The following is a 27,225-nucleotide window of genomic DNA, read 5'->3' on the forward strand; positions in this document are numbered from 1 at the left end:
CAGAAGTCTTTTGCCATTATCATCTTCCTAGGGCTGAGTGTGTGTGACTGGCCCAACGTCACTCAGCTAACTTTGTGAAATATATATATGTGGTTCTAATGGCAATAAGAAAAAGTTGGATCAAATATTATTTTCTACTGCAGCAGCCATCATTCCAAGAATCATGTGCAACAATAGGTCAAGTTAACTGTAGTTAGAGAAGGTTGTTTTTAGCAAGTATGACATACATACGCAAAACATTCCCTAATTACAGAAAATTAAGTAAGCCTTAAGAATGTTTGAGAGTGCTCCCTACGTGGAACAAATACGACATATTTGTGAATTTAGCAATCCTTGATGGAAAATGGTTTGAGAGCTTTTTCCAGGTTCTGACCTTTTGTTCACATATTACTTTTTCTTGAAGCAGATCTTGTCCAGCTTTGGAAAGATTTGCTTCATTCACTTGGCCTGCAGTTCTTTAATTCCATGGGAAACAGCCAGGCTGAGAACAGACGAGGCAAACTGTCCCCTTCTAGATGAGATGGGGGGCAGGGGGGAAGAGAGGAAGGAAGATGAAAATTTTCACTAACTGAAAATAATGACTCACAATCAAATTTTATGTTATACCCATTCCAGGAACACCTATATGATTAGTTTCAGGATAGATACAGAATGTAACTTTTTTCTTTTTTTTGCTTTTTAGTTGTATGAGAGAGTCTTACTGGAGATATAGTTACTTTAATATATTATTTACCTAAATCCACCACAATGTTCTTATGTGATTGAATTCATTTTGCAAAATACTACCCTACCAGAATGATTAAAGAAACCAGCTGCTTATTCCATACCATTTATAAGCTATATAACTTCCAAAGTATCTTTAGTCATCAATCCACAAAGTGAGACTGCACAAAACACACAAAATTCATGTGTGAATGCAACCATCTCAGCATAACTTTAACTTTTTCTTAAAGGTTTTTCTCTTACTCACTGAATACTTCCCAGAATATGTTTTCATGAATTTCTGATATAATACACCTATACGTTAAAATATTCTCATCCTGGCCTCATTTTCAGCTTCTATTTTATATACTGAGTTCTTTGGAGTGTAAAAGTGAAATGGTCTGGTTCCCACATCACATAAAGCCATAATGTGAGTTATTTGCTTTTAGCTTAGTGTAATATACAAAATCACCTATTGTGGCTTAACATTAAGTATGAATAGGACCGTTATGCTTTATTCAAAAAACTATGGTTAGAAACACTTATTCAGAGTTAAGAAGGCTTAAATTTCTAGTAAAAATAGGAGTAGCCAGTCATTTTGTCTTTTCCAGACTGTATTTTTACTGCAGATTTAAGCAAGTGACAAAACAGTAAATTGATTCAAAACTGCACGTTAGTTTCTACTGCTAGTAGTCTAGCGTATTTTGGCAAAGAAAATATACAGAATATGGAGGCTGGTGAGTCATCAAACTAGCAATATTTTGAAGTTGTTAGATTTTTTTAATGCTTACATTATTGATCAAATAGACACCACGTCCCCTAGAAGAAGCCACTGGTTTTACTATCCAAGGTCCCCTGTCCTTTGAATAGGAAGCTAGTTGAAAAAGAAAAAAAATGACAAATACATACTTCAGTATTAAATTTTCTACAAAAATGTCATCAAACAATAACAGCTTTGGTCAGCAATACTTGAGATTTTCAGTACAGTTTATTAGTATATATCACTTAACCTTGTTTACCAATCAACCATTATCAATAGCTGAAACAGTGATGTTCCTTCTTTAAAATAATTATATATTGTATATTCCAAGAAACAATGGTTGGAAACCGATCAAAGAGAGAAGCATCCTGGAATTAAGGAGAAACTTCCTGACAGTGAGGACAATTAACCAGTGGAACAGCTTGCCTCCAGAAATCGTGGATGCTCCATCACTGATGATTTTTAAGAAGAGGCTAGACAGTCACTTGTCTGAGATGGTATAGGTTCTCCTGCTTGAGCAGGGGGCTGGACTAGAAGACCTCCAAGCTCCCTTCCAGCTTTATTCTATTCTATTCTAATATTCAGAAATTGGTCATAGACACAGACACATACAAACAATTATGAAATCTGGAGATGACACAAAACTCTAGCATGCACCCTTTGCAACAGGCACACAGTTTGTATTTCAAGATAACAATGTTTAGGACTCTGTGTCAAATACCATATTTACTTGAAGTAAGATATTTTATAAAGAAAAAGAAGCAGTAAGGGAACACTAAGATGCTCAATGAGCATTTTTCCTAGGCTCAGCAAGTATTAATTTTTACACATTTATACTATGGTAAGTTTCACGGAGTTTGACCATTTTTATTACCACGTAAAAATGTTGAGGATTTCAATTCTGATTCTGTTATTCGGAAATCCTGCCACTGACTATTCTGATTTGAGAAGAGCAAAAACCTGCTAATCCAACCCTTGTTTTGAAACACAGAAAACTGATGGCAGAAAAAGAAGTAGTGGTACATTGAGTCTGTCCTTTGAGGGTTTTTTCTTTTTAATTTAGTTTTTTTTATTTATTTATTTTAATTTTTTGTCAGATTAAGAAAAATCATTGACAAGGAGCACTCTAGAACACTGTGAAAAGTCCATTGTATAAGAACCATTTATGGACTCTAGACTTCTTTCAAGAATCCTCCCTCTCACGAAGATTCAATTTGACAAATGTCAGATGACACCCCTCCCCAGTTATTTATTGCAGGGCATAATTGATCTTCTTTTTGGGTATATGCAGTAATTAAACCTAGAGAACTGTTTCATTCCTGCTTTTCTCAAATAAAAAAACTCCCAACTATAAAAGATTTTTTTAAAAAATCCAGGAATATATTAGGTTAAAGTACAGAAATATTATGGAATGAAAATTTCCCATTCAGTTCTAGCTTTACTTATGAACTGGTAATCTAGGTCATAGACTTACTGCAAAACTCCTGATATTCAGCTGGAAGGATGAAGGTCTGAGGCAAAATATGGAAGGTCTTGAATCCATAAATCTGTTGCATTCGAGTAATGTTCTTGTACAGTCTATCCTTCCGAGTTAATTCATATGACCTAAAGACATGTAGATATAATTTGCTGGTGTCACCTTGTTTATGAGGATTTTTAAGAATTCACCATTACAATTAAACTTTGATTCTCTGACTTCCACTCAGCACACTTAGGATGCAACAGACAAAATTTTACTTCAGATTTCACCACCTAAACAGGCAAAGTCTATTGTTTCTAAAGCATTCTGGGCAATTTAAAGTAATTTGCAACAATTTACATTATGCAAATGATACAACTTGATACAATTATTTTGAAGCATTGACTATGTAATTATGCAAATGTAAGCCATTACCTCAATAATTTCAGATTTCACAGAATTTTGGATTTAATTCGATACTTCTTCCAAAAATGGTGCTTTAAGGCGAAGTTTTACTGAGTGATTTCATTCACAAGCTTTGTGAAACATGTAATGCCTTAACATGACATTGTAATCATTTTGCTACTAAAAGCATACGTACAACATGCCACTCTTCTGTCCCTAATTGAAGTCACCTCTAAATAGAAATGGACAATCTTTTTTCAGCCAAATATTATAGTCTTTCCAAGATAATCTTGGATTCAGTGTGGACAGCTGCATTCTATTACTCTTAAAATATTAATACTTTGCCTGTTCACATACGGTACATCCATTCAGACGTAATCTATCCATGGACATGAATATGCCAAATTTGTAGAATTGTTTGGCAACGGAAAACAATTTACAGTATCCCAAGATTTTTTATAGTAACCTCTACTACCAATTTCCACTCACTAAATTAAAGGTAAATTTAAATAGCACTGGCACTAGATAATAGTAATGGACAAAAGGATTAAAGGAATATATGTTAATTTTGTTTTTCTCTGGTCACACCCACATCTTCACTTACCCACACACTCTTATATCCCAAACAGTAAAAGATGCCATCAAGATTTACTAATTTTTAGCAATCAGAAATATTAGCAAAAGCAAAGGCCTTAATAAGAACTTTTTTTGTTTTTAATTTAACAATTTATCTGTGTTTTTACTGAACTAAAGCTGGGCACTTGGAAGAAAGGGAAATTAATGATCTGCAACTTTTCTCAGATAGAGCATCACTCTGCAAACAATGAGTCAGGCAGGAACAAAACTTAAATTTACTTTAGTGCAGGGGTCCCCAACCTGTGGGCCATGGCCTGCTACCAGTCTGTGACCTATTTGCAACATGCAAGCATTAAGGGTGATCTCAGCCCCACTCGCACAAGTAACAGGTGGTCACATGTGCATGCACCTGCCCGTCACACAAAACCATCCCCTCTTTCCCCCTCCAACATGGAAAGATTGGGGAAACTCTGCTTTAATGTATTTAAATAAAATGAATATAATTCTTCCCCATGTTCATAATAATCTTTTCCTTGATACTGACATTTCTCTTTTAGCAGCAAATGTCTGGAAGAAAGCTACATGTGATTCTAGGGCTGCAGGTCATTCATCTCTGTTCTGTGGCATAACATTATCATAAGACTCCACTTCTTACCTGGGAAAGTGATTCACTTTTTGAATATCTGTGAGAGTTCGCAGAACATAGGGTTTTAAATGTGATCCTGTCCACATAAGATTATATTCATTGCTGCTGGGATGCACCTGGAAAAAGACATGGTTGAACATTTTAATAGCCAACCAGCTGAATAGCATTTTATTACCTCAGAATCTATACCTTGGACAGCATTCAAAGTTGAGAGAGAACTATTTCACTCATGCAATAGGACTTGTCAACTTCCTTTCCCTATTCACAATGTGCTCTGAAGGGTCTTCCACCCAGAGGAAAGGAAATTATTAAAATGTTAATGCTATCAGAAAAGCATCATCAACCAGAATTTAACTCTTTAAATGCTGAGCTACTGGTCTTCAAGTAGTGGTGGAGAAATTTTGAAGATATGTAATAATATTTGAAATAACTGTAGTAAAATAAATGATTATTAAAAAGTACGGACAATCTGAATTCTAGTCCAGAAAAAATGCTGTCCACTTATGAAAATTTACAGTTGTTACATGCTGGTCTTAAGTTTGCCATTTATTCTGTATTTATGACAGACTGACTGAACATACACTTTGCCGAACAAAAATATGTACAGTCATTTCTACAAACTGAGCTTCTTCAGGACTGCTATAAGCGCACCAAGAACTTCAAGCAAAATCTCTCTCAAACACATCACATAAGAGAAAGAAATATAATTTGTAGCATTACAACACCAAATTAAAGAAGAAAAGACCTTTTGCTTTTTTTGATTGGCTTCAGTTTATTCTGGATCCATAGTGATCTTTTGGATGTAAAACCAGTGCAGATTTAATTTTTCAGGGCCATGAAGTTCACAAAAATTAACAAACATACCTCCCGAAATCCATGAGCTGACAGAATGCTGCGCACCAAGCGACTATCCGTTCTCACAATTTTAAAAGACAAGTGATAGCGCTCTGGGAATACAGAATTATTATACAAATCCAATTATAATCTATTTTACCAGTTGCAAAAAGGAAGAGAATTTCTCAGAACATTTTTTTCATTTATTCTATTCTGCATAAGAGCTGTACAACAGAGCAATCTATTAGCCTTCTCTTATGTTTGTACCCCTTCATGGTACTTGAAGTAGCCTTGTCGTGGTGAAGGGGCTTGTGTAATTCAATGAATCTATGAGCTATGCCGTGCAGGGACACCCAAGACGGCCAGATCATAGCAGAGAGTTCTGACAAAACGTGATCCACTGGAGAAGGAAATGGCAACCCACTCCAGTATCTTTGCCATGAAAACCCCATAGACAGTACCAAAAGGCAAAAAGATATGACGCTGGAAGATGGGTCCCTCAGGTCGGAAGGTGTCCAATATGCTACTGGGGAAGAGCAGAGGGCTAGTACTAGTAGCGCCAGAAAGAATGAAGTGACTGGGCCAAAGCTGAAAGGACGCACAGCTGTGGATGTATCTGGTGGTGAAAGGAAACTCCGATGCTGTAAAGATTTTTTCTCCATAGGAACCTGGAATGTAAGATCCATGAATCAAGGAAAGCTGGACGTGGTCAAAAAAGAGATGACAAGACTGAACATCAACATCTTAGGAATCAGCGAACTAAAATGGACAGGAATGGGTGAATTTAATTCAGATGACCATCAGGTATACTACTGCGGGCAAGAATCCCTCAGAAGAAATGGAGTAGCCTTCATAGTCAATAAAAGAATAGAAAAAGCAACACTGGGATACAATCCCCAAAATGACAGAATGATCTGTTTGAATCCTAGGCAAACCATTCAATATCACAGTAGTCCAAGTCTATGCCCCAACCACTGGTGCTGAAGAGGATGAAATTGACCAGTTCTATGAAGCCCTACAGCACCTTATAGAACCAACACCAAAAATTGATGTCCTTATCATCATGGGGGATTGGAATGCTAAAGTAGGAAGCCAAAAGATAACCGGAATAACAGGCAAGTTTGGCCTTGGAGTACAAAATGAAGCAGGGCACAGGCTGATAGAATTTTGTCAAGAGAATACGATGGTCATAGCAAACACTCTTTTCCAACAACCCAAGAGATGGCTCTACACATGGACATCACCCAATGGTCAACACAGAAATCAGATTGACTATGTGCTCTGCAGCCAATGATGGAGAAGCTCTATACAGTCAGTAAAAACAAGACCAGGAGCTGACTGTGGCTCAGACCATGAGCTTCTCCTTGCAAAATTTAGGATTAAACTGAAGAAAGTAGGGAAAAGCACTAGGCCACTCAGGTATGAACTAAATCATATCCCTGTTGAATATACAGTAGAGGTGACAAATAGATTTAAGGAATTAGATCTGATAGACAGAGTGCCTGAAGAACTATGGACAGAGGTTCGCAACATTGTACAAAAACTAGCAACTAAAACCATCCCAAAGAAAAAGAAATGCAAGAAAGCAAAATGGCTATCTGAGGAAGCTTTGCAAATAGCTGAGGAAAGGAGGGAAGTGAAAGGCAAGGGAGAAAAAGAAAGATACACCCAATTGAATGCAGAATTCCAGAGAATAGCTAGAAGAGATAAGAATGCCTTCTTAAATGATCAGTGCAAAGAAATAGAAGAAAACAATAGAATAGGGAGGACTAGAGATCTCTTCAAGAAAATTGGAGAGATGAAGGGAACGTTTCATGCAAAAATGGGCACGATAAAGGACCAAAATGGCAGGGACCTAACAGAAGCAGAAGAGATTAAGAAGAGGTGGAAAAATTACACAGAAGAACTATACAAGAATGAGCTTAACGTCCCTGATAACCACAATAAGGTGGTCACTGACCTCGAGCCAGACATCCTACAATGTGAAGTGAAGTGGGCCTTAGGAAAGCTGAGCAACAACAAAGCTAGTGGGGGTGACAGTATTCCAGCTAAGCTATTCAAAATCTTAAAAGATGATGCAGTAAAAGTGCTACGCTCAATTTGCCAGCAAATTTGGAAAACTCAACAGTGGCCACAGAACTGGAGAAGATCAGTTTACATTCCAATTCCAAAGAAAGGCAATGCCAAAGAATGTTCAAACTATCGCACCATTGCACTCATTTCACATGCTAGTACAGTTATGCTTAAAATCCTACAAGCTAGACTCCGGCAGTATGTGCATTGTGAACTACCAGAAGTACAGACAGGATTTCAAAGAGGCAGAGGAACTAGAGATCAAATTGCCAACATACGCTGGATTATGGAGAAAGCTAGGGAGTTCCAGAAAAACATCTACTTCTGCTTCATTGACTATGCTAAAGCATTTGATTGTGTGGATCGCAACAAACTGTGGCAAGGTCTTAAAAAGATGGAAGTACCAGACCATCTTATTTGTCTCTTGAGAAACCGATATGCGGGTCAAGAAGCAACAATGAGAACTGGACACGGAACCACTGATTGGTTCAAAATTGGGAAAGGAGTCCAGCAAGACTGCATACTGTTGCCCTGCCTGTTTAACTTATATGCAGAGCACATCATGAGAAAGGCAGGGCTAGATGAATGAAAAGTTGGAATTAGGATTGCCGGAAGAAATATCAACAACCTAAGATATGCAGATGATACCACTCTAATGGCAGAAAGTGAAGAGGAACTAAAGAGCCTCGTGTTGCGGGTGAAGAAGGAGAGTGCAAAGGTGGCTTGAAACTTAACATTAAGAAAACCAAGATCATGGCATCTGGCCCTCTCAATTCCTGGCAAATAGATGGGATGAAATGGAGGTAGTGACAGATTTTATTTTCCTGGGCTCCAAGATCACTGCAGACGGGGACTGCAGCCAAGAACTTAAAAGTTGCTTGCTCCTGGGGAGGAAAGCCATGACAAATCTAGACAGGACACTAAAAAGCAGAGACATCACCGTCAACAAAAGTGCATATAGTCAAGGCTATGGTCTTCCCAGTTGCAATGTATGGCTGTGAAAGTTGCACCATAAGAAAGGCTGAGCGCCAAAGAATTGAGTACTTTGAACTATGGTGCTGGAGAAGACTCCTGCGAGTCCCTTGACTGCAAGGTGATCAAACCAGTCAGTCCTAGAGGAGATCAACCCTGACTGCTCTTTAGAAGGCTAGATCCTGAAGCTAAAACTCAAATACTTTGGCCACCTAATGAGAAGGACTGGAGAAGAGCCTAATGCTGGGAAAGGTTGAGGGCAAGAGAAGAATGGGATGACAGAGAATGAGGTGGCTGGATGGAGTCACAAGCAGTAGGCGTGAGCCTAAATGGACTCCAGAAGATGGCAGAGGACAGGAAGGCCTGGAGGAACATTGTCCATGGGGTTGCAATGGGTTGGACACGACTTCGCAACTAACAATAATGTTTGTACATTTATTTATGTTTTGCTGAGAGACAGGATTCTCTATTCACATGAAAGCATTCAATGTAGATAAAGATATACGAATTATTAAAGATATATCCAGTCCCTGTGTCTTTTAAATTATGGTATGTGGCAGATACATGCACGCAGACTGTATACAAATGGATCACATGGGAGCAACCATTGGTTAAAAAGTTTGAAAAGCTGAACACTCTGCAGATGTTTTGTATTTATGTTCTCTTTTCCTTTGGTTATCTTAAATTCAAAGTCAACTTCATTTCAGATAAATTTAACATACAAAACAAAGATTCTTAATCCTTACAAGCACTTAGACAAAGTACAGTACTGTATTTTTAGGTCTTATAACCTTCAGTGGTTATATAAGGAATACTCTTTAAAATGTGTCCTCTTAAATAAACCTTAAAATCATAGTAGTTTTTTTTTAATTTAGACAATGTAATTTGTTTCGTGTGTTCTATTTGAAAATACTTGAAAACTCTAGCTTAATATATTTAAAAAAATTCTTTGTAAAAGATTATCAGTATGCCAAGTAAATCTTGTCTTTCAATCATTTTATTTTATCTACTCTAGGTGATGTAGGTACTTGAGAAAAACAACATTTACCCCCAATCAAGCGGATGTAACTGTCCTTCGTCAGAATAGCTTCAGCATGAAATACCATAATTGGAATCCTCCTGAATCCACCTGTCCACGTGATACATGGGTGCTCCCTAAAAAAAAAGAAAACCTTTTTAACAGATAAGAAATAACTACCTTAATTATATATCCACTACCTCATTTCAGAAGACAAGTAGTTTTTAATTTAGGCATTATCCTTAATTCAGACACTATTTTTGATTACCAATATTTTTTAAGAAACTTATTTTTCTCAATCCAAGATTAAGAATTTTTGTCTGAAAAAGAGCTTTTTCTTCTTTTTAACATAGTATTAAAATAAAAATATAAGATAGACACTTACATTTTCATGTAGTTCTTTGTAAATCAGAACAGAATCTCTGTATGTATTGTGGCAACATATACTACAGCAACACCTCAACAAGCATCATGTTGCTGGGCTACTATTAAGCCTCACCCAAATACAGAAATGTTGACAATTGCCCAGACAGCACACAGCAAAGCACATAGCAAATAATATATTACACACAGAGAGACACCCCTTTCCACATGTACTTAACATTTTTTATCTTAATATTAAAAACTGAAAATTATAATTCTGAATTCACCAGGAGAATTATAAGTCATATACCACTACATTAGCTAAAATTTCTACTTCCAGAGGAATAGATTCTTTCTCCTCTTATCTTCCAACCCTCTAAGGCAGAAATGTCAAACTCACGATGTCATGTGACGTCGCGCAACGTATCGGGACAGTTTTGCCATTGCCAGCAATGGGGTGGGCGCGGCTTCCGCATGACGCGTCCGGCCCACAGGCCGGCAGTTTGACACCCCTGCTGTAAGAGCAAATCTGGAAAGTTGGTGGATTGCCTGTTGAAGATTCACAGTGGGCCCAAAAGGACATGCAGAAGTGAGCTCAGCTAAATTCTATCTTATAAGCTACTAAACACTTCCTATTATATACGAACATATCTGAACTCAAATTTGCACAAATATGAAACAAATTACTACCCAGCATCTTCCACTGTTATATCATTAGTAGAAAAGTCAATAAGATACTAGAGAGATAGAAACAATCCTCCCTCAAAGCAATGCATGATTCAGGACAATACAACAATTTCTCTTTATGCAAAAATATGTACAGGTAATACTCAACTAACCACAGTTCATTTAGTGACTGTTCAAAGTTACAATGGCACTGAAAAAAGTGACCTATGACTGTTTTTCATACTTACGACCGTCCCATGGTCATAGGATCAAAATTCAGATGCCTGGAAACTGGTTCATATTTATGATGGTTGCAGTGTCCTGAGGTCATGTGATCACCTTTTGCGACCTTCTGATAAAGTCAATGGGGAAGCCAGATTCACTTAACAACCACGTTACTAAATTAACAACTGCAGCGATTCACTTAACAATTGGGCAAGAAAGGTCGTAAAACTCACTTAACAAATGTCTCACTTAGCAACAGAAATTTTGGGCTCAATTGTGGTCTAAGTAAAGGACTACCTGTACTCCTTTTCAGAAACTGGGCAGAAAAAAAAGTATAAAAAGAGGGACCTGAATAATAGAAACACAAGTGTTTAAATACCTGTTTCAATGAACACTTAAAGACTGGGATAAAATAAAAATATTTCAGAGCTGCTTCCTAATTCTATATCTGCAAATATTGTGTAAAAGAATGCTTTCTGTAGGAAAAGAGCAGCCAGAGCTGGGGGGGGGCAGAGTTGAGAGCATCCTCAGTTTAGAATTCTTGTGTTCCCACAAACATTCCAAGCCCAGCCCCTCCTCAATTCCGTTGACACCAATTTAGTGTTGAACTTTAGTTGACCAAATTCTTGTACAGAGGCTTAAATAAATCTTCTATGATGCAATCTTGCAAAAGTCCTGATTCTTTGCACCTGACACTATCCCTCCAAATGTTATTTATTTACTTAAAAGATTTGTATGGTCACACATCTGAACTTCTGGTCAGCCCACAGTAGCAATAAAATCCACTAACTATAAAACATAATCATAATTTCGTAAAAGCATCAAACAAAAACTAAAACCTGGTGCCTTAATCCTTCCCTTAGGATGCCCCCACAGCAAGCCCCAGTTACCCTCATTCCATTCTCTCTATTCCAGTCTACCCTATTCCAGCACCTCAGCAAAAGGTCAAGACTTGATGGCCTTACAAAAGGCTAAAAGCCTGTTGAATCACCAGGGGGAAAGAGTTCAATAAATTAGGAACAGCCACAGAAAAGGCACACTTCTGAGATCCCACTAAGTGGCAGGATTTCAGGGAAGGGATCTGGAGCATGCCTACCTATCCGATCTGGTGGGATGAGCAGATATTCTTAAGGAAAGGCAGTTTCACAAATAACCAGGTCCTGTACTAGTGATAACCAGCATCTTGAATTACACCGGAAAGAAACTGGGAATCAGGACAGCTCACACAATAAAAATGTAATTGGGGCAAACCTAGGAACATCTGATACTGTGCACACTACTGGATTTTGGACCACCTGTAACTTCCAAGTGATTTTCAAGGGCAGCCCCATGTAAAGTACATTGCAGTACAGTTAGTCCTCAGCTTATGGCCATAATTGGGACCAGAACCTCCATCACTAAGCAATGCAATGGAGTGCAATCATCATGTGACCATGCCCGATTTATGGCCTTTTATGCCTTGGCAGAAACTGAAGGTCACAAATAGGGATCCTATAGCCCCAGGACAGTGTAATTGTTCCAAAGTGCCCAAAATCACAATCATGTGACTACAGAGACACTGTGACAGTTGTTAAGTGTAAGGACTGGTCATAATATTTTTTTTAATGTTGTTATAACTTCAGTCGTTAAATGGTCGTCCAAATGGGAAGAGACTAGAGTATAGTGCTAAAGAAAATATTACAGATCTTATTAGTGCCCTTTAAAAATGACATACCTCTTCCTTTTATTTTATTAGGAAGTTAGCCCCAATTTCCCTACATAAAAAGCTATGGGCCCTTATAGAACAAGGCATGATAAGATGATTGAAAGAAGATAACTGCAGAATTGCCATATCAGAATCACAAGATAGTAATAAAGCAATAATTGTAACTGAAATTCAATATAAAGGCAACAGGCATGCCTGTTCTAGATCTTACAGAAGGAACAGTATTTTATATGTAAGTCAACACATATGCTTATAGGTAATCCTGTAAGCAATACTGAACAGCTTAGTTTACTATTACTTATGACACAGATGCATTGCAGCTCCTAAAATGCTTGGGTGAAGCCTTCAGAGAACTCCTCCCAAAAGCTGAAACCAAACCAAACTATAATGTTATATAGAGAAAGGCAATTATAATTTTAGAGACTACAGAGAACCCATATGTATTGCCCTGTTCACCGCCCTGAGTCCTTCGGGAGAAGGGCGGTATACAAATTAAATAAATAAATAAATAAATAAATATCAACTGATTGTCATAAAATAGAACATAATATAGTGAAAATTCAGGCAAATATTAAATAGGGAATAAGTAAGTACCCAAAGATGCTTTTTCAAAAGGCAACTGGACTTTTTTGTTTACCTCTGCTTACCTATCTGCTAACATGGAAGAGAAAAATTCTACGAATAGTAGGCTTTAAACCCAAGTTAATACACAACCTGAAAATAAACAGACTAAAATATGTTGTCATTTACTCTTTTCTGGGTTTGGATAATACCAGATATGAGTGTCATACTTGCATCTTATCCACAAGTATTTATTTACTGTACTATTATATAAATTTATGCCACCCTCTCACTGTCCAAAGTGACTCTGAAATATCATACAAAGTTTCTGAACAAACAATGATATTCATTGACCTCTGCTTATTAGTTCAAGTGAGCTTCCTCGGAAATTTAGGTGAAAGATTGTTATCAATTCCATTGAAGAAAATAATAGGAAGACAGCAAAAGAAGAGAACTGTACATAAAGCTTAACAAAGATTTGAAAGAATCACACCTAAGCAATAAAAAGATCAGGTTATCAAAACAGAATGCATATATTTCCCAGCTACAGAAATGGTTATCAGAAAACTCAAAAAAATGAGATTATAATAGGAGACTGACATCAATAACAAACAGAAGGGCCCTTCGGATATATAAATTCAAAACAATTAGAAGGAAAAAAAACCAAGACACAGCTATTCCCAATAACAAGAAAAATATTAAAAGGTACTCAAGAAAAGACATAATTATTTTACTCTCATTTCAGCTCAGTTTTTCCAATAAGATGGTATGTGTCCCACTAGGCCAGAAGCCCCCAACCTTTTGGACACCAGGGACCAGTTCCGTGGAGAAAGGTTTCTCTGCGGACTGGAGGGGGTGTAGTTTTGTGTGCTGCCTACATCCCGCAGATGGGGCTTCACTTGTTTGCACAGACCGGTTGCTGGCATGCCGTGGATTGGTGCTGGTCCACGGACCAGGGGTTGGGGACCCCTGGTTTAATCAATACAGGAATCTAAATTAATGCATCCCTGACAGATGGTACTTTTATTCTTGCTTGAACACTTTCAGTGAATGGAGATTCCTAATTTTTGGGATAATTGCTTCTACCTTTGAACTACAAAGTTCAAAGCTCTTGATCTTCTGAATTAGCTCTTGATTTTCTGAATCATAATTCAAGGTATTTAAAATATACATTTTCACAGTCTTGTCTTCTCATGGTTAACCTTTCCCAATTCTTTCAATTTTTTCTCTCTTTACTTTCTAGTAAATAATCTTAGTGGCATTTCTCTAAACCTAATCTGGTGCTTAAGATATAATGTCCAAATCTGGTTGCCATAGATGAAAGGTGGTCTAGTGCAGGGGTCCCAACTCAGCTGATCAAAACCAGACTGCCTGAAGTGGTGGACAAGCGCACACATCCCCCCCTTTACATGAGTAGTAGGTGAGTGTATGCATGCATGCTCGTTGCATGAGTGGTGCACATGCGTGTGCCTGACACTCATGCAAATGGAGCTGTGCACACATGCACACTTGCCCACGGCTCATAAGGAACTATACTCTCTCCCCTCCCCTGTGCCAGTACGCAAAGCAAGAAAGGTTGGGGAACTCTGGATTAGACCCAATGCCTAAAGATTCCTTTCCAGTTCTCTTCTATCATCTATATTATCTCATTTGTTTTCCTGTTTGAATGTAAAATTGTAAAAGTTTATATTCTGTTTCCTACTTTGGTCAAACTACAGTTTAAATGAAGGACATTCTGCCATTTTTCTACAGGAAGAGAAATTAATGGGTAGGAGAGAAATGATAAAAAAAATTTGGTAAACCAAGCCATGTTAGTAAATCTGTGCTTATAAAAAATAGCTTCCTGCAGGGGAACAAGAAGCAGACTTGTGTAAATACTTAATATTAAAGTAAGCTAAGAAATAACCCTCAATGATAGGAAAGGACAACTTTTCACCAGGGATCACAATTCAAACAATACAGTGCATGTTTGCATATAAAAGTCACAAGACTGAATTCTTATCTAAAGGATCAAATAGATATGCAAGATCTCTGCTTGAGATCATGAAGAATCTAAGTTCTGACCTAGCTGTACTGGTATCGTAATCCAAGACAACTTTATACAATTACACAACAGTTCCATTTATGTTCTCTTGTAACCCATCTACTTCCAGAATTACAAGGAAAAGTAGCCTGCACACACAAGTGATAAAAGTATAGCGAGAACAATATTGTGCCTTTAAATCTTTCCCCTAAAACCTTAATGTTTCTAGCTCCTCTATTAGTCTTCAGGTTGGTGCTAAGATTTGCAAGGATAAGCGTGCATTTATCAATTTTCCAGAGATTTGGAACCTGCATCTGTGTTTAATTGAACATACTTAAAACTACCGCAGACCTGTGTTTATTTTAAGATAATTAAAGGCATCTGGTTACCTAGGGTAACTAGGAACATGCCTTATGTGTGAACCCTCATCCTAAGGATGAAGTTAATTCTCACTAATTCTGGCTGAATGCCCACAGCTTTAAGGATAAGCGTATAGCAGCCTTGAAGCTACACACTGAACATTCGCATTCATAACTCATTGACATTCCATATTTCTAATAAAAGCTAGCCCTTCAAGCTTTCATTGTTCATTTTTTAAGAATGTTATACTTAAATTTCCATAGTAATTTACACAATATACAATTATAGGTTTTGACTTACTCTGGACCTTCCATTTCTTCCTCTTCCTCTGAAGATGAATCTGTTTCTTCCAAATCCCGAGCCATTCCAACTGGCATATCCTGTGTATGTTTTCACACAGCCCAGAAACAATGAACCCTTAATATTTTCACTGTAGAATCAGAAAATCTAACCAGTGCTATATTCTATGAAGAAAATGAAAATTCAATTATCAGAGTAAAATGAAGATATACAATAATCAACCTTCTTAGTAGAAAGTCACATACAGTTTCCAGACATTTTAATTTTTAATTCAACCAGGGGCTGTCCCTGTATTAGCTGGATGACTTTGGGCCACTCACTTTCTCTCAACCCAACCCACCTCATAGGTTTGTTGTTGTGGGGAAAATAGGAGGAAGGTATCTTGGATCTGTTCACTACCTTAAGCTATTTGTAAAAATAGTACAGGCAGGATATAAATAAAATAAAAAATATACTCATTTATTTGAATTCCATAGCCACCTATTTCAACAAGTAACTCTGAGTGGCATACATCATAAAAAAACAATTATATGTAATCAATGATTAAAACTAATGCCATAGTTGTTAATTCAGTCAAGAAACGGGACCGCTAAAACACTCAGGTCCCAGTCAGGGCATATAGCCATGTCTACAAGGCCTTATAAAAGGCCAACAAGGTTAGGGTGATCCTAATCTCTGAAAGGGGAATGTTTCAGAGGGCAAGGGTTACGGCATGTCTCCTAATCCCCGCCATATGATATTCCTTGGTTGACAGAACCTCTAACATGCCCAATGAAATTATTTTAATAATTAGATCAGGAATGGTGTAAGGAAGGAGTGAAGTGTAATTGAACTTCCTTCCCTCAACCATTCTTCTGAGATCCTTGTTAGGAGCCAAGTAGCTGAAAGGAAATCAAAATGGGAGCAGCAGCAGAAAAAAAAAGGTGGGGAAAAGATTCCACGTTCTCTTCCCATCCACTTTCTTGCTGCACAAGAATAAAACGTTCCCATTTTGTATTCTTAAGCTTGCCTTCCCCTTAACAAATCTGATTCATATATACAATCCAGCCGCCATATAACAAAATATACCCATAGATCAAAAGTAAACACATGACCCACTGCACGAAATTAATTATGTAAACATAAGGAGTCTAAAGCATACACGATCAGAAACAGCTACTGCTAAGGAATCTTAAAAACCTTTGCTGGGCTCTGTCAATCTTCTGTGCAAGAAACAGGTCCTCATACCTCAAAACGCCCAGGAATCAAAACCATGGTTCAATGGTATTCAACTACCTTGTCTTAAACCAGGGGTCTTCAAACTTGGCCCTTTTATGACTTGTGGACTTCAACTCCCAGAATTCCTCAGCCAGCAAAGCTGGCTGAGGAATTCTGGGAGTTGAAGTCCACAAGTCATAAAAGGGCCAAGTTTGAAGACCCCTGTCTTAAACACTGTCTTCCCTTTCTGTGACTCCTGGGGATACTTTTTCTGAGGATTCAACAGCTACCTGCAATACTTCTCTCGTTTCAGGAAGCAGCCGTGTATAATAAAGTCGGTTCGCAATCGAAACTTTTCTTTGCAGAATTTGGGCAAAGAAACGAAAGTAAGAGGACACGGAGAAGCCGGGCCCGCGGTAAAGAAGATGGCACTGCCTCTCAGCGGGGAAGAGGCGGCAATCTTTGCCGGAGGGCTCGCTTGTTCCTTTGGTGGGAATCGCACTCCTGGTCTTTAGGGAGGAAGGGATCAGAAATTGTGACGGAAAGCTCCGGAACTTTCAGCCCCACAGGGGACATCTGGAAAGCACTGCTTGAAATTCCGCGAACTTGGCGGTCGGTCCGCGAATTTTCATGCCAGCTCTTTCCATCCCGTGGATCCTGCCGGTCATCTCTACCATGAATGAAAAAGCTACCTGCCATCTGCGAGGCTCAACTTCTTGTCCAAGCAAGTTCTATGCACGCACCCAGCCGCCGTTCCTAAACTCCGCTCACGGCCATACCTGCTGCTTCATCCTCTATGGGGCCCGGCAGTCACGATTCCTCTTCTCAGCGCTTCTCCTGTTACTACAAACAACCGACAGACAACCGTCTCCCCCTTTACAGGAGGCACATTTGCGCAAGCGCCAATTCTCGGCTCCCGCCGGTGCCCTGCTCCATACGCATGCGCACGTTTCCGGTCCTCTTTCTTTCGCCTCTTCTAAAACGGCGTCATCAAAATTCTCTTTTTTAAAAAGAGAAGCTAAATTGATGCTCTAGGCTTCTTCCACCCACATCTTCGAATTCTACGTCATAATGCCTCAGAAGGATTCTGCGCATTTGATAGGTACAGCCGCCTTCCCATCCATCCATGTGACGGTTTAGCGAGGGACAGACAGACCAACCAGGAAAAGCCGACCTCTGACAGTGGGCCAATCATTACGCGAACTCAGAAGGGGCGGGACTCGTACTCCATAAGTTGGAGGTGAGCCGCAAATCTGGTACGCCCGCAAATCAGGTGGGGTGAAGTTGGACCTGGATGGCGTTGATGGTGGGGCTTGCATGGGGAGAACCAAAGGGTGCGACGTGCATGGTAGGAATTAGGTGCAGGGCAAGATGACTTGCAGTGTAAGAATCGAAGGGAGCAAGGAGACATTCGGAGAGAATTCCTAATGATGATGTAGGCATCATCACCACTTCGTTCCATTTTGCCATCCTTCGTAATAAAACGGAAAACAGACCTACCATTTAAAATGGCATCGAAAATTTCAAAGGAAGAGAAGAAATAACTTATTCAAGGCTAAAACGTGGTAAGGAGCCATAAGGCTGATAGTCTCCTGACCAAATGATCAGAGCAGAATGTGCTGCTCCGTCCCTCTTCCCTGCTCAAAGCATTTGTGGTGAGAAGGCGGCAAAGAAGGCAGGCGTCTTTGGGTTGTTCTTCTTCTGACTTATGGATGCAGTGAGGTTGGTCTCTGTTCCAAGGGACCAACAGGTTTCTTCTGGGCTCATTTCTCTAGTCAGATGGATGAGACCAGAATGCACCCCTTCAGCTTTGGTAGTGGTTATATATACTGTACCTGGATTGATTCATATATAGAATAAAATTTTAAAAGAAAGCTTTTATATAGGGGAAAGTAGAAGAGGAACAGTGAATCAAGGTACCTCTTGTGAGTTATTTAAACAGTACAGTTAAATGTGTTCATGGAAGAATTGCTCTTTTGATGTTTTTTAGCAACTAGCTGCCTTTTCTATATAAAGATTATGGGAGTTGATTTAATGCAAGATGATTGGTTCCATTTAATCAACTAGTTTTTACCACCTGGTGTCTTTTAGATCCAATAGAACTGTAACTTCTAGAAATACTAACCTACTTGGAAATTCTAGAAGCTTTAGCTCCATTATATCTGGAAAGATTGGAAGGAAGGAAGCCTGCTATATGTATTAACTGGGAAATTGTCTTCATATTTTTCTAAACTTGCTTTGTTTGAAAGATGCTGCATTTGCAACAGATTTTCCACTTTCCTTTTTTGGGGGGCTTCAAGCACATTGAAAAACACTATTGCCATTTTTAAAATAGTTTTCCATTTTAGTTTTATACCTGGAACATGAGAAGGTCCCTTCTTATCGTTTGCAGCAAAATGGCCCGACCTAGTTGTTCCACAAAACTATATACAACTTAAGAGGAAATGCTGCAAAGCATGAGTGGTATAGTAAACATGACTACAAAGTCTAAAATAGGAGACGTGTCTCAAACTCGTGATTCTTTATTTCTTCACATGACAGATTGTGCCTTGCCACTTCTAAGATGAGCCGGTTCTTGAACGTACTTCGTAGTTGGCTAGTTATGGTGTCCATAATTGCCATAGGGAACACAGTGCAAAGCTTCAGAGACCACAGCTTCCTTTCTGAAAAATTGTATACAGGCAAGCCAGGCCTTGGTAAGATTTATAAAGTGTCATTTTGTGAATCTAAAAATGGGATTTGTATTTTGCCTGTCTTGCAAAGAAATGTTTATTCAAATCTTAAAATGTCAATTTTGAAATGTCTTTTTGCCTTATTGTTTATTCTCCTTTTATCCAGAGGTTTATTTTGTTTAATGCCCATTCTTTCCTTAGAACAGTCAGGCTATAACAAATGCTTCAGATTTATTTTCCATATCAGGCATTTCCTCTACTGAGTGCCATTTCAGAACTGAAAACCCTTGATCCTTAGAATAATTTTCAAGCCCATTATATATTGTAGGCTGCTGGGTATACTACTAAGTTCTGTCTGGAAACATACATAAATAAATTGGTGTAATTTATATCTTATAATTTATATTTTTTTCTATTCAGTAAATGGTCTCCAAGCTCGAACCTTTGGCATTTGGACCTTGTTGTCTTCTGTGATTCGCTGCTACTGTGCCATTGATATCCGCAACAAGACGTAAGTAAAATGGATACTAAAAATAAATAATAAAAGGAACAATTCATTACCAATCCTCTTTAATATACTCTTTTCCCTTACAGTCCTAATGCAGTTGGTCATCCAGAAATCTTTTTCAACTTATTTATACATTTGGAGAATATTGTTGTCTCAAAAGGCTTGTACCAGGCATAAAGAAGGAAATACTTAGTAGAGCAGTTATGTAAGAATAATATTAGTCCCTAGTTTGTGTCTGGTTAGACCTCTGAAATCAAAAAGTCAGAGTTCTGGAATCTAGTCCAATAAGGAGTAATCTTCTTCTGCTAGTATTACTCTTCTACTGACAGTTCTATACCACATATGATTTATATTTTCATATTTTTCATCATTTGTAGTGTTTTCTAAAAGAATGTACATCTAGAGTGTTGTATGTTTCTTTATTGTTTCGTTGGGTACAATAGGAAAACAATAAGTTCTGTATTAAGGCAGAAAATTTTGTTTCCAGAAGTCAAGAGAAACAAGATGCAATACAGCATCGCTCTGCAATTTTATCTGCCCAAATGTCAGGTTTTAAAATCTGTTCTGCTTTGATCCAGGCAATTCTAAACAATTAGAAGTTTTTAGTACTCTTCAGGCTATTTTGAACCCATTAATCTGTCTAGAAACTGGTTTCTATGGTGTTTATGGCTGGTAGGAACACTGATTCAACTTGCTAGAAGTAACGTTTGAGCAATAGAGGGTACAGTACTCTCTAGTTTCCAAGAGATGCAGACACCATTGCCTGACTAAAGATGCAAAGGCGCAGCATACTCATTTCCTTTCAGATTCTCAACTTCCTGACTCTGATCTCTTCGTGTCATCTCTATACCACACAATAATCCTTTCTTTGTGAACTCTCTGACAGCGTCTATAACATCACAATTTTGACCTTCTTCATTGCCCTGGGCCACTTCCTCTCTGAGGTGTTTATTTATGGCACAGCAGCTGCAACGATTGGTGTCCTGGCACCCATAATGGTGGCAAGTAAGTACTTACTGAGCTGCGTATCATTTTCTGTGAATTGCGTTTATTTCCAGGGTATTTTTTCCACTCTTCCTCCATTAAGTTTTTCAGCAGGATTTTCACTTTCAAATAGCCTTGTGAGGCTACTTAGATGGAATGATTGTTTAGAACCATACTGGAAACTGAACCTGGAGTTTTCTACAGCCAAATGCAACTAGCCTTTTTTTTTTAGGATATGAGATTTTTTAAAATATTTTTATTCTCTGTTCTTGCTCAATTTCCATCTTTCAGGTTTCTCCATCCTGGGGATGCTGATTGGGCTACAGTACCTGGAGGTAGAAGCCACATCGCATAACAAGAAACGGAATTGACATTACAGCACCTGTCTTCCTATCTGCCCTCCAGTCATCTTCCAGTGTCTACCATATTATCTTCCTGATCTTCTTTTTTGAGCCTGAACCATACAAGATGGAACATTCTTCGATTTCCCTATGGGTTATTTTAGTTCCCATTTAATTTTGACATGAATAGATAATGGCAGAATAGTTTTGAGCAGTTCCTCCAAATTGGGTATGGGGAGCAGTATCTTAAAGCATCATGAGATGTAGTAGAAAAGCCAAATGAAGTTGCTCCGGGTGAAGATTATAGATTGCCTGTCTTGACATTGTGATGGCAAAAGATAGAAAAAGCAGTGTTGCCCAAAATTTGCTGAAAGAGGGCATGTAATGTCTCCACGGCACTCGGCATAGTTGTCCATGAGTATGGGTTGCTATAAATCAGACATGTCAAACACAAGGCCCGGGGGCCGGATGTGGCCCGCGAAGTGGTTTCATGTGGCCCACGAAGCCATCCTGGAAACAGTGAGGGAACGTCCCCCACTGCCTTGGCCCTGGCCCAGAGACCCTCCTTCTGCCAGAGACTCTCAGATCTGTCCCACTCCTGCCCAGGCCCCCATAGGCACCCTTGATGCGAACGATGTAGAGCTGGCCACGCCCACCCAGTAGGCCATATGCACTCTAGCCACGCCCACCCAGTAGGCCACGCCCACCCAGGCCATACCCACCTGGCCCCCTGAGGGCAACCGCAATGCTGATACGGCCCTCAATGAAATTGAGTTTGACACCCCTGCTATAAATGAAAGGGAACTGTGAAAACGTGTGAGGAAGAAGTATCTCATGTCTGAGCTAAATCCAAAGTACCTTATAAATTATTTTTGAAGATTAAAGCTAAAGAGTGAAGCTTGGTCCTTTTTTTTCCTTTAACAGGCTACTTGTTTAGGTAACTGCTATGTTCCATCTTCCAGTTCCTGTTTCCTTTTCTCTGAAAATAGCCATTCATTTAATTGCTATTCTTTTCTAAACATATATGAGAACTGGAACAGTCTAGACAAGGCAAGTGCATAACAAGCCAATATTTATTTAAAAATAAAGCTGGTAACTCTTGTAAAAAAAGGGGGGCTGCCAAGGCCATAGAGCAAATAAGTAACTTTCTGCTTCTGTAAAAAGAGGCAACAACTGTGACTTTTTCAATGTAATGATTGCTGCTATTGTGGTTATACAAAGTATCTGGTTCTGTGCTTCCACAATGGAATGGACATTAGTTATGAAATGGATTCTCCTTCTGTTCCTGTATCTTCCCACATAGTCACAAATATATTATGAAGAATATGTATGCCACCCAGAGTAATTGTGTGAGATGGATAGCTATACAAAGAAAGAGGTGAGAGACAGACACACTTTGGAAATCAGTATCTGAAGCAGATTTGGGAAATGCACAAAAAACCCAGAAGGGATGAATGGAATCCTGCTCTGCATGATCAAAAATCTCATCTCAGATGGCTGTAGCCCACAATTAAGTATTGAACTACCTCTCTTTACCAGAGTGTTACACGTTAACACTGTTAACTGGTGCATAATTTGGCGGTTCAATTGTCATCTGAAATGGCTAGGTAGTCATTAAAACCAATTATACCAGCTGTCTTGTTTGCTAACAAGACCAAACAAAGTTTCAAACATCTGACGGAATGATTTATCCCGTGTTTATCTACTTGTGCATTATCTTCAGATGAGACCTTTCTCTTTCAAACCTAAAAAGATACATCATACATCCACAACAGGGATGGCCTATTTTGTGACGGCATCCTTTTCTGCAGTGCACTGTGAATGTACAGGTGACATTACATGATATTCTTAACATGTTTTGTTTCTCCAGCCACCTTAACTTGAAATTATTTTTTGTAACTGGTTAAATGTGCCTCCCAATTATATTAATGTTTGTTCCTTTAATATTGTACCGCATATGCTTTCTATGCTGACTTTTGTGCGAAGTGCTTTTTACATTTTTAAATAAATATACCTCCCTTATAGAATATTTTGGGCTGGGATGCTCAAAGGCAAGCGTCTCAGCCTCAGCCAAGTCAAACGTTTTGACGGTGATCACAGAAGCAACTTAACCCAGTCTTCCCTAAACTCATAACCAAATGGTCGGTATTACAACAACCATCAGTTCCAGCTAATATGGGCAAGATAGTGGATTGGAGGGACTGTAGCTGAAATTCTCAACATTCCAGGAAGCTATCTGAATCTTTCATTGGCTGAATAGTTCTTCCTACGGTTCTAATTTTTTTTAGTAGTAACCAAGTCCTGCGAGGAACTATTAAAGAAAATCGGTATACTTAAGTCTGCAGAAAAAAATTGAGGAGAGAAGATGTTGTACAGAGGAGGGAGTGGATTTGTCCCAGAGGGTGGAACCAGAACCAGTGAGTTGAAATTACAGGAAAGTAAATTCAGATTAGGTATTGGACAGGAAATTCCTATTTACTTTGGTAACTAATGTAATAAGTTGCCTCACGAAATGGAATATTCACTGGAGGCCCGATGACTGACACCAAGCAGATAGTCTTGATTTTTCAATATCTCACAATTCTGTGAATCATTTGTCAGTTTCCCCAAAGGATTGTTCATTTTCATCTTGTTTAACAAAGCTTTGTAACTTAAATTGTACTCACAGGATAGATAAGGAATGAAAACATATTTACTTTTTAATGCATGTTGATAGGTGAAATAAGGACTTTATGGTGTCTAGTATTTATTCCAGATGAATTACCTTACAGAACATGATAAGCAAATGAAATTTAACATATGGAAAAATGTAAATGTAAATTATCCCTTAAACTAGTACAACTTGCAATGTCTTGGCTCATACAGCATAGTAGACTAAAAAGCGTTTGGCTGGTTTATGGTTCAGAATATTGTGCTAACTTAGCCAAGATGATTAGTCTGAAAAACTTGAAAAAACTGACTAACATATGGATTATTTTAAACTGTTTTATTTTTTAAATAATCATTTTCCACGGTTTTTTGTGACTGCACAGCTCTGTAAGCCCAAGTTAAAAATAAACTAAAATATCAATTATATTACTTGAATTGTCTTTTTTTTAAAAAAAAATTATCAGTGTTAATTACTGCAGTGGATGCTGGTGATCTGAGTGAAAATTCCATTCCCAGATATAGTTATTAACAAAAACAACATATTTCAAATAACATATTTTGAGTTGATAATTGTTTTTATCTGCTCCTGGAATTTTCTCTGGCAATTCTAAATGCATATGTAATTGGAAAGATTCATATCAAGCTTACAACCATTTCATACAAGGAATATCAGGATTGATCATACAAATTATAGCAAAAGAAAGTACTTTTTAGTGAACCTTTCTGATTTTTTCTTTTACATTTTGAGCATAACAAGAATGAAAATACAATAGTTTTTTTTCCTTTCCTTCCTGGCATCTGCCTTTAAAGGACTTTGGATAATACTTATTTTATGACCCAATTGCTCTTCAATTGGAAGTTAATAATTTCTCTGCTAGTAATAATACTGCTTCTACTAAAATATTATTGTGAGCCTTCCTTAAACTAGGGAAATTAAATTCCCCAGAGAGTTTATCAGAGGCTTGTTATATTGTCTCACAATCTCATGGTTAGAAAAACCTGGATCCTGTTTCTTGTGCCTTTTATTCCACTTCTTCTCCTGAATATTTATCTATACAGAATAACCATGTTCCACACTGCAACATCTGCTTTGAATAGCAATTCCTATAATGATTCATGGTGGTCCTGAATCTTCCTGGAACAAGCTTCTCTTCAGCAGTCCAAAGCAGCTTAAATCCATCTTGCTTGCTAGCAATTTTTCCTGTTTCTCTTCAGTCAGTTTCTTCCTACAATCTTCTTAGCCTTTCAGCCTTCCCACCCACCCCCATGGGAGTCACACTATTGGAAAAACCCTTATTGCTTCTGAGCTATTTACAAGACTGAAGTATAGTTTGTATATCTAGGTAGCCGTAAGGAAATTTTGGGGAAAACACTGCACTAAACTGAAGCTACCCCTTCATGGATTACTGCCTTGTCGTGGCAAAGGGGCTTGCGTAATTCAATGAAGCTATGAGCTATGCCATGCAGGGACACCCAAGACGGACAGGTCATAGCAGAGAGTTCTGACAAAATGTGATCCACTGGAGAAGGAAATGGCAACCCACTCCAGTATCTTTGCCATGAAAACCCTATGGACAGTACCAAAAGGCAAAAAGATATGACGCTGGAAGATGAGCCCTTCAGGTCAGAAGGCGTCCAATATGCTACTGGGAAAGAGCAGAGGGCTAGTACCAGTAGCGCCAGAAAGAATGAAGCGACTGGGCCAAAGCCGAAAGGACGCTCAGCTGTGGATGTGTCTGGTGGTGAAAGGAAAGTCCGATGCTGTAAAGATTTTTTCTCCATAGGAACCTGGAATGTAAAGATCCATGAATCAAGGAAAGCTGGACGTGGTCAAACGAGATGACAAGACTGAACATCGACGTCTTAGGTATCAGCGAACTAAAATGGACAGGAATGGGTGAATTTAATTCAGATGACCATCAGGTATACTACTGCGGGCAAGAATCCCTCAGAAGAAATGGAGTAGCCTTCATAGTCAATAAAAGAGTAGGAAAAGCAATACTGGGATACAATCCTCAAAATGACAGAATGATCTCAGTTCGAATCCAAGGCAAACCATTGTGGCTCAGACCATGAGCTTCTCATTGCAAAGTTTAGGCTTAAACTGAAGAAAGTAGGGAAAAGCACTAGGCCACTCAGGTATGAATTAAATCATATCCCTGTTGAATATACAGTAGAGGTGACAAATAGATTTAAGGAATTAGATCTCATAGACAGTGCCTGAAGAACTATGGACAGAGGTTCGCAACATTGTAGAACAGGTAGCAACCAAAACCTTCCCAAAGAAAAAGAAATGCAAGAAAGCAAAATGGCTGTCTGAGGAAGCTTTGCAAATAGCTGAGGAAAGGAGGGAAGCGAAAGGCAAGGGAGAAAAAGAAAGATACGCCCAATTGAATGCAGAATTCCAGAGAATAGCTAGAAGAGATAAGAATGCCTTCTTAAACGATCAGTGCAAAGAAATAGAAGAAAACAATACTGTAGAATAGGGAGGACCAGAGATCTTTTCAAGAAAATTGGAGAGATGAAGGGAACGTTTCATGTAAAAATGGGCATGATAAAGGACCAAAATGACAGGGACCTAACAGAGGCAGAAGAGATTAAGAAGAGGTGGAAAAATTACACAGAAGAACTATACAAGAATGAGCTTAACGTCCCTGATAACCACAATGAGGTGGTCACTGATCTCGAGCCAGACATCCTACAATGTGAAGTGAAGTGGGCCTTAGGAAAGCTGAGCAACAACAAAGCTAGTGGAGGTGACAGTATTCCAGCTGAGCTATTCAAAATCTTAAAAGATGATGCAGTAAAAGTGCTACACTCAATTTGCCAGCAAATTTGGAAAACTCAACAGTGGCCACAGGATTGGAAAAGATCAGTTTACATTCCAAAGGCAGGGCTAGATGAATCAAAAGTTGGAATTAAGATTGCTGGAAGAAATATCAACAACCGAAGATATGTAGATGATACCACTCTAATGGCAGAAAGTGAAGAAGAACTAAAGAGCCTCTTGTTGCGGGTGAAGAAGGAGAGTGCAAAACTTGGGTTGAAACCTAACATTAAGAAAACCAAGATCATGGCATCCGGCCCTCTCAATTCCTGGCAAATAGATGGGGAAGAAATGGAGGCAGTGACAGATTTTATTTTCCTGGGCTCCAAGATCACTGCAGATGGGGACTGTAGCCAAGAAATTAAAACACGCTTGCTCCTGGGGAGGAAAGCCATGGCA

At 38.6% G+C, this 27,225-nt stretch overlaps 2 protein-coding genes across 7 annotated transcripts in view; one reads left to right on the forward strand and one right to left on the reverse strand.

Annotated features, from left to right (window-relative positions):
• The window catches only part of TTLL5 (tubulin tyrosine ligase like 5), a 150,415-nt gene extending 132,656 nt beyond the window's left edge, over positions 1 to 17,759 (reverse strand). Inside the window, exons 1-7 of the mRNA XM_083349082.1 lie at positions 17,625 to 17,759; positions 15,649 to 15,812; positions 9,476 to 9,582; positions 5,413 to 5,495; positions 4,558 to 4,664; positions 2,937 to 3,067; positions 1,494 to 1,576 (exon numbers count right to left, since the gene is read on the reverse strand). Of these exons, the coding sequence (XP_083205208.1) occupies positions 1,494 to 1,576; positions 2,937 to 3,067; positions 4,558 to 4,664; positions 5,413 to 5,495; positions 9,476 to 9,582; positions 15,649 to 15,725 (588 nt within the window). The 5' untranslated portion in view covers positions 15,726 to 15,812; positions 17,625 to 17,759. The remainder of the gene's footprint in view (positions 1 to 1,493; positions 1,577 to 2,936; positions 3,068 to 4,557; positions 4,665 to 5,412; positions 5,496 to 9,475; positions 9,583 to 15,648; positions 15,813 to 17,624) is intronic.
• Positions 17,760 to 17,840: 81 nt separating this feature from the next.
• ERG28 (ergosterol biosynthesis 28 homolog) lies at positions 17,841 to 25,504 on the forward strand. Of its 6 annotated transcripts, none has more exons than XM_083349106.1 (5): positions 17,898 to 17,947; positions 19,387 to 19,541; positions 19,938 to 20,028; positions 20,912 to 21,030; positions 21,301 to 25,504. In XM_083349106.1, exons 2-5 carry the CDS (start codon positions 19,409 to 19,411, stop codon positions 21,378 to 21,380), a joined length of 423 nt encoding a protein of 140 aa, XP_083205232.1. In that variant the 5' UTR covers positions 17,898 to 17,947; positions 19,387 to 19,408; the 3' UTR covers positions 21,381 to 25,504. The 6 variants fall into 6 exon arrangements, with proteins under 6 accessions (XP_083205230.1, XP_083205232.1, XP_083205231.1 ...); XM_083349105.1 differs by lacking the exon at positions 17,898 to 17,947 and adding an exon at positions 18,044 to 18,118; XM_083349104.1 differs by having other exon boundaries at positions 17,841 to 17,947; positions 20,912 to 25,504.
• The last annotated feature ends 1,721 nt before the right edge of the window (positions 25,505 to 27,225 follow it).

Source organism: Vipera ursinii, assembly GCF_947247035.1.
Source record: "Vipera ursinii genome assembly, chromosome: 1".
Taxonomy (NCBI): domain Eukaryota; kingdom Metazoa; phylum Chordata; class Lepidosauria; order Squamata; family Viperidae; genus Vipera; species Vipera ursinii.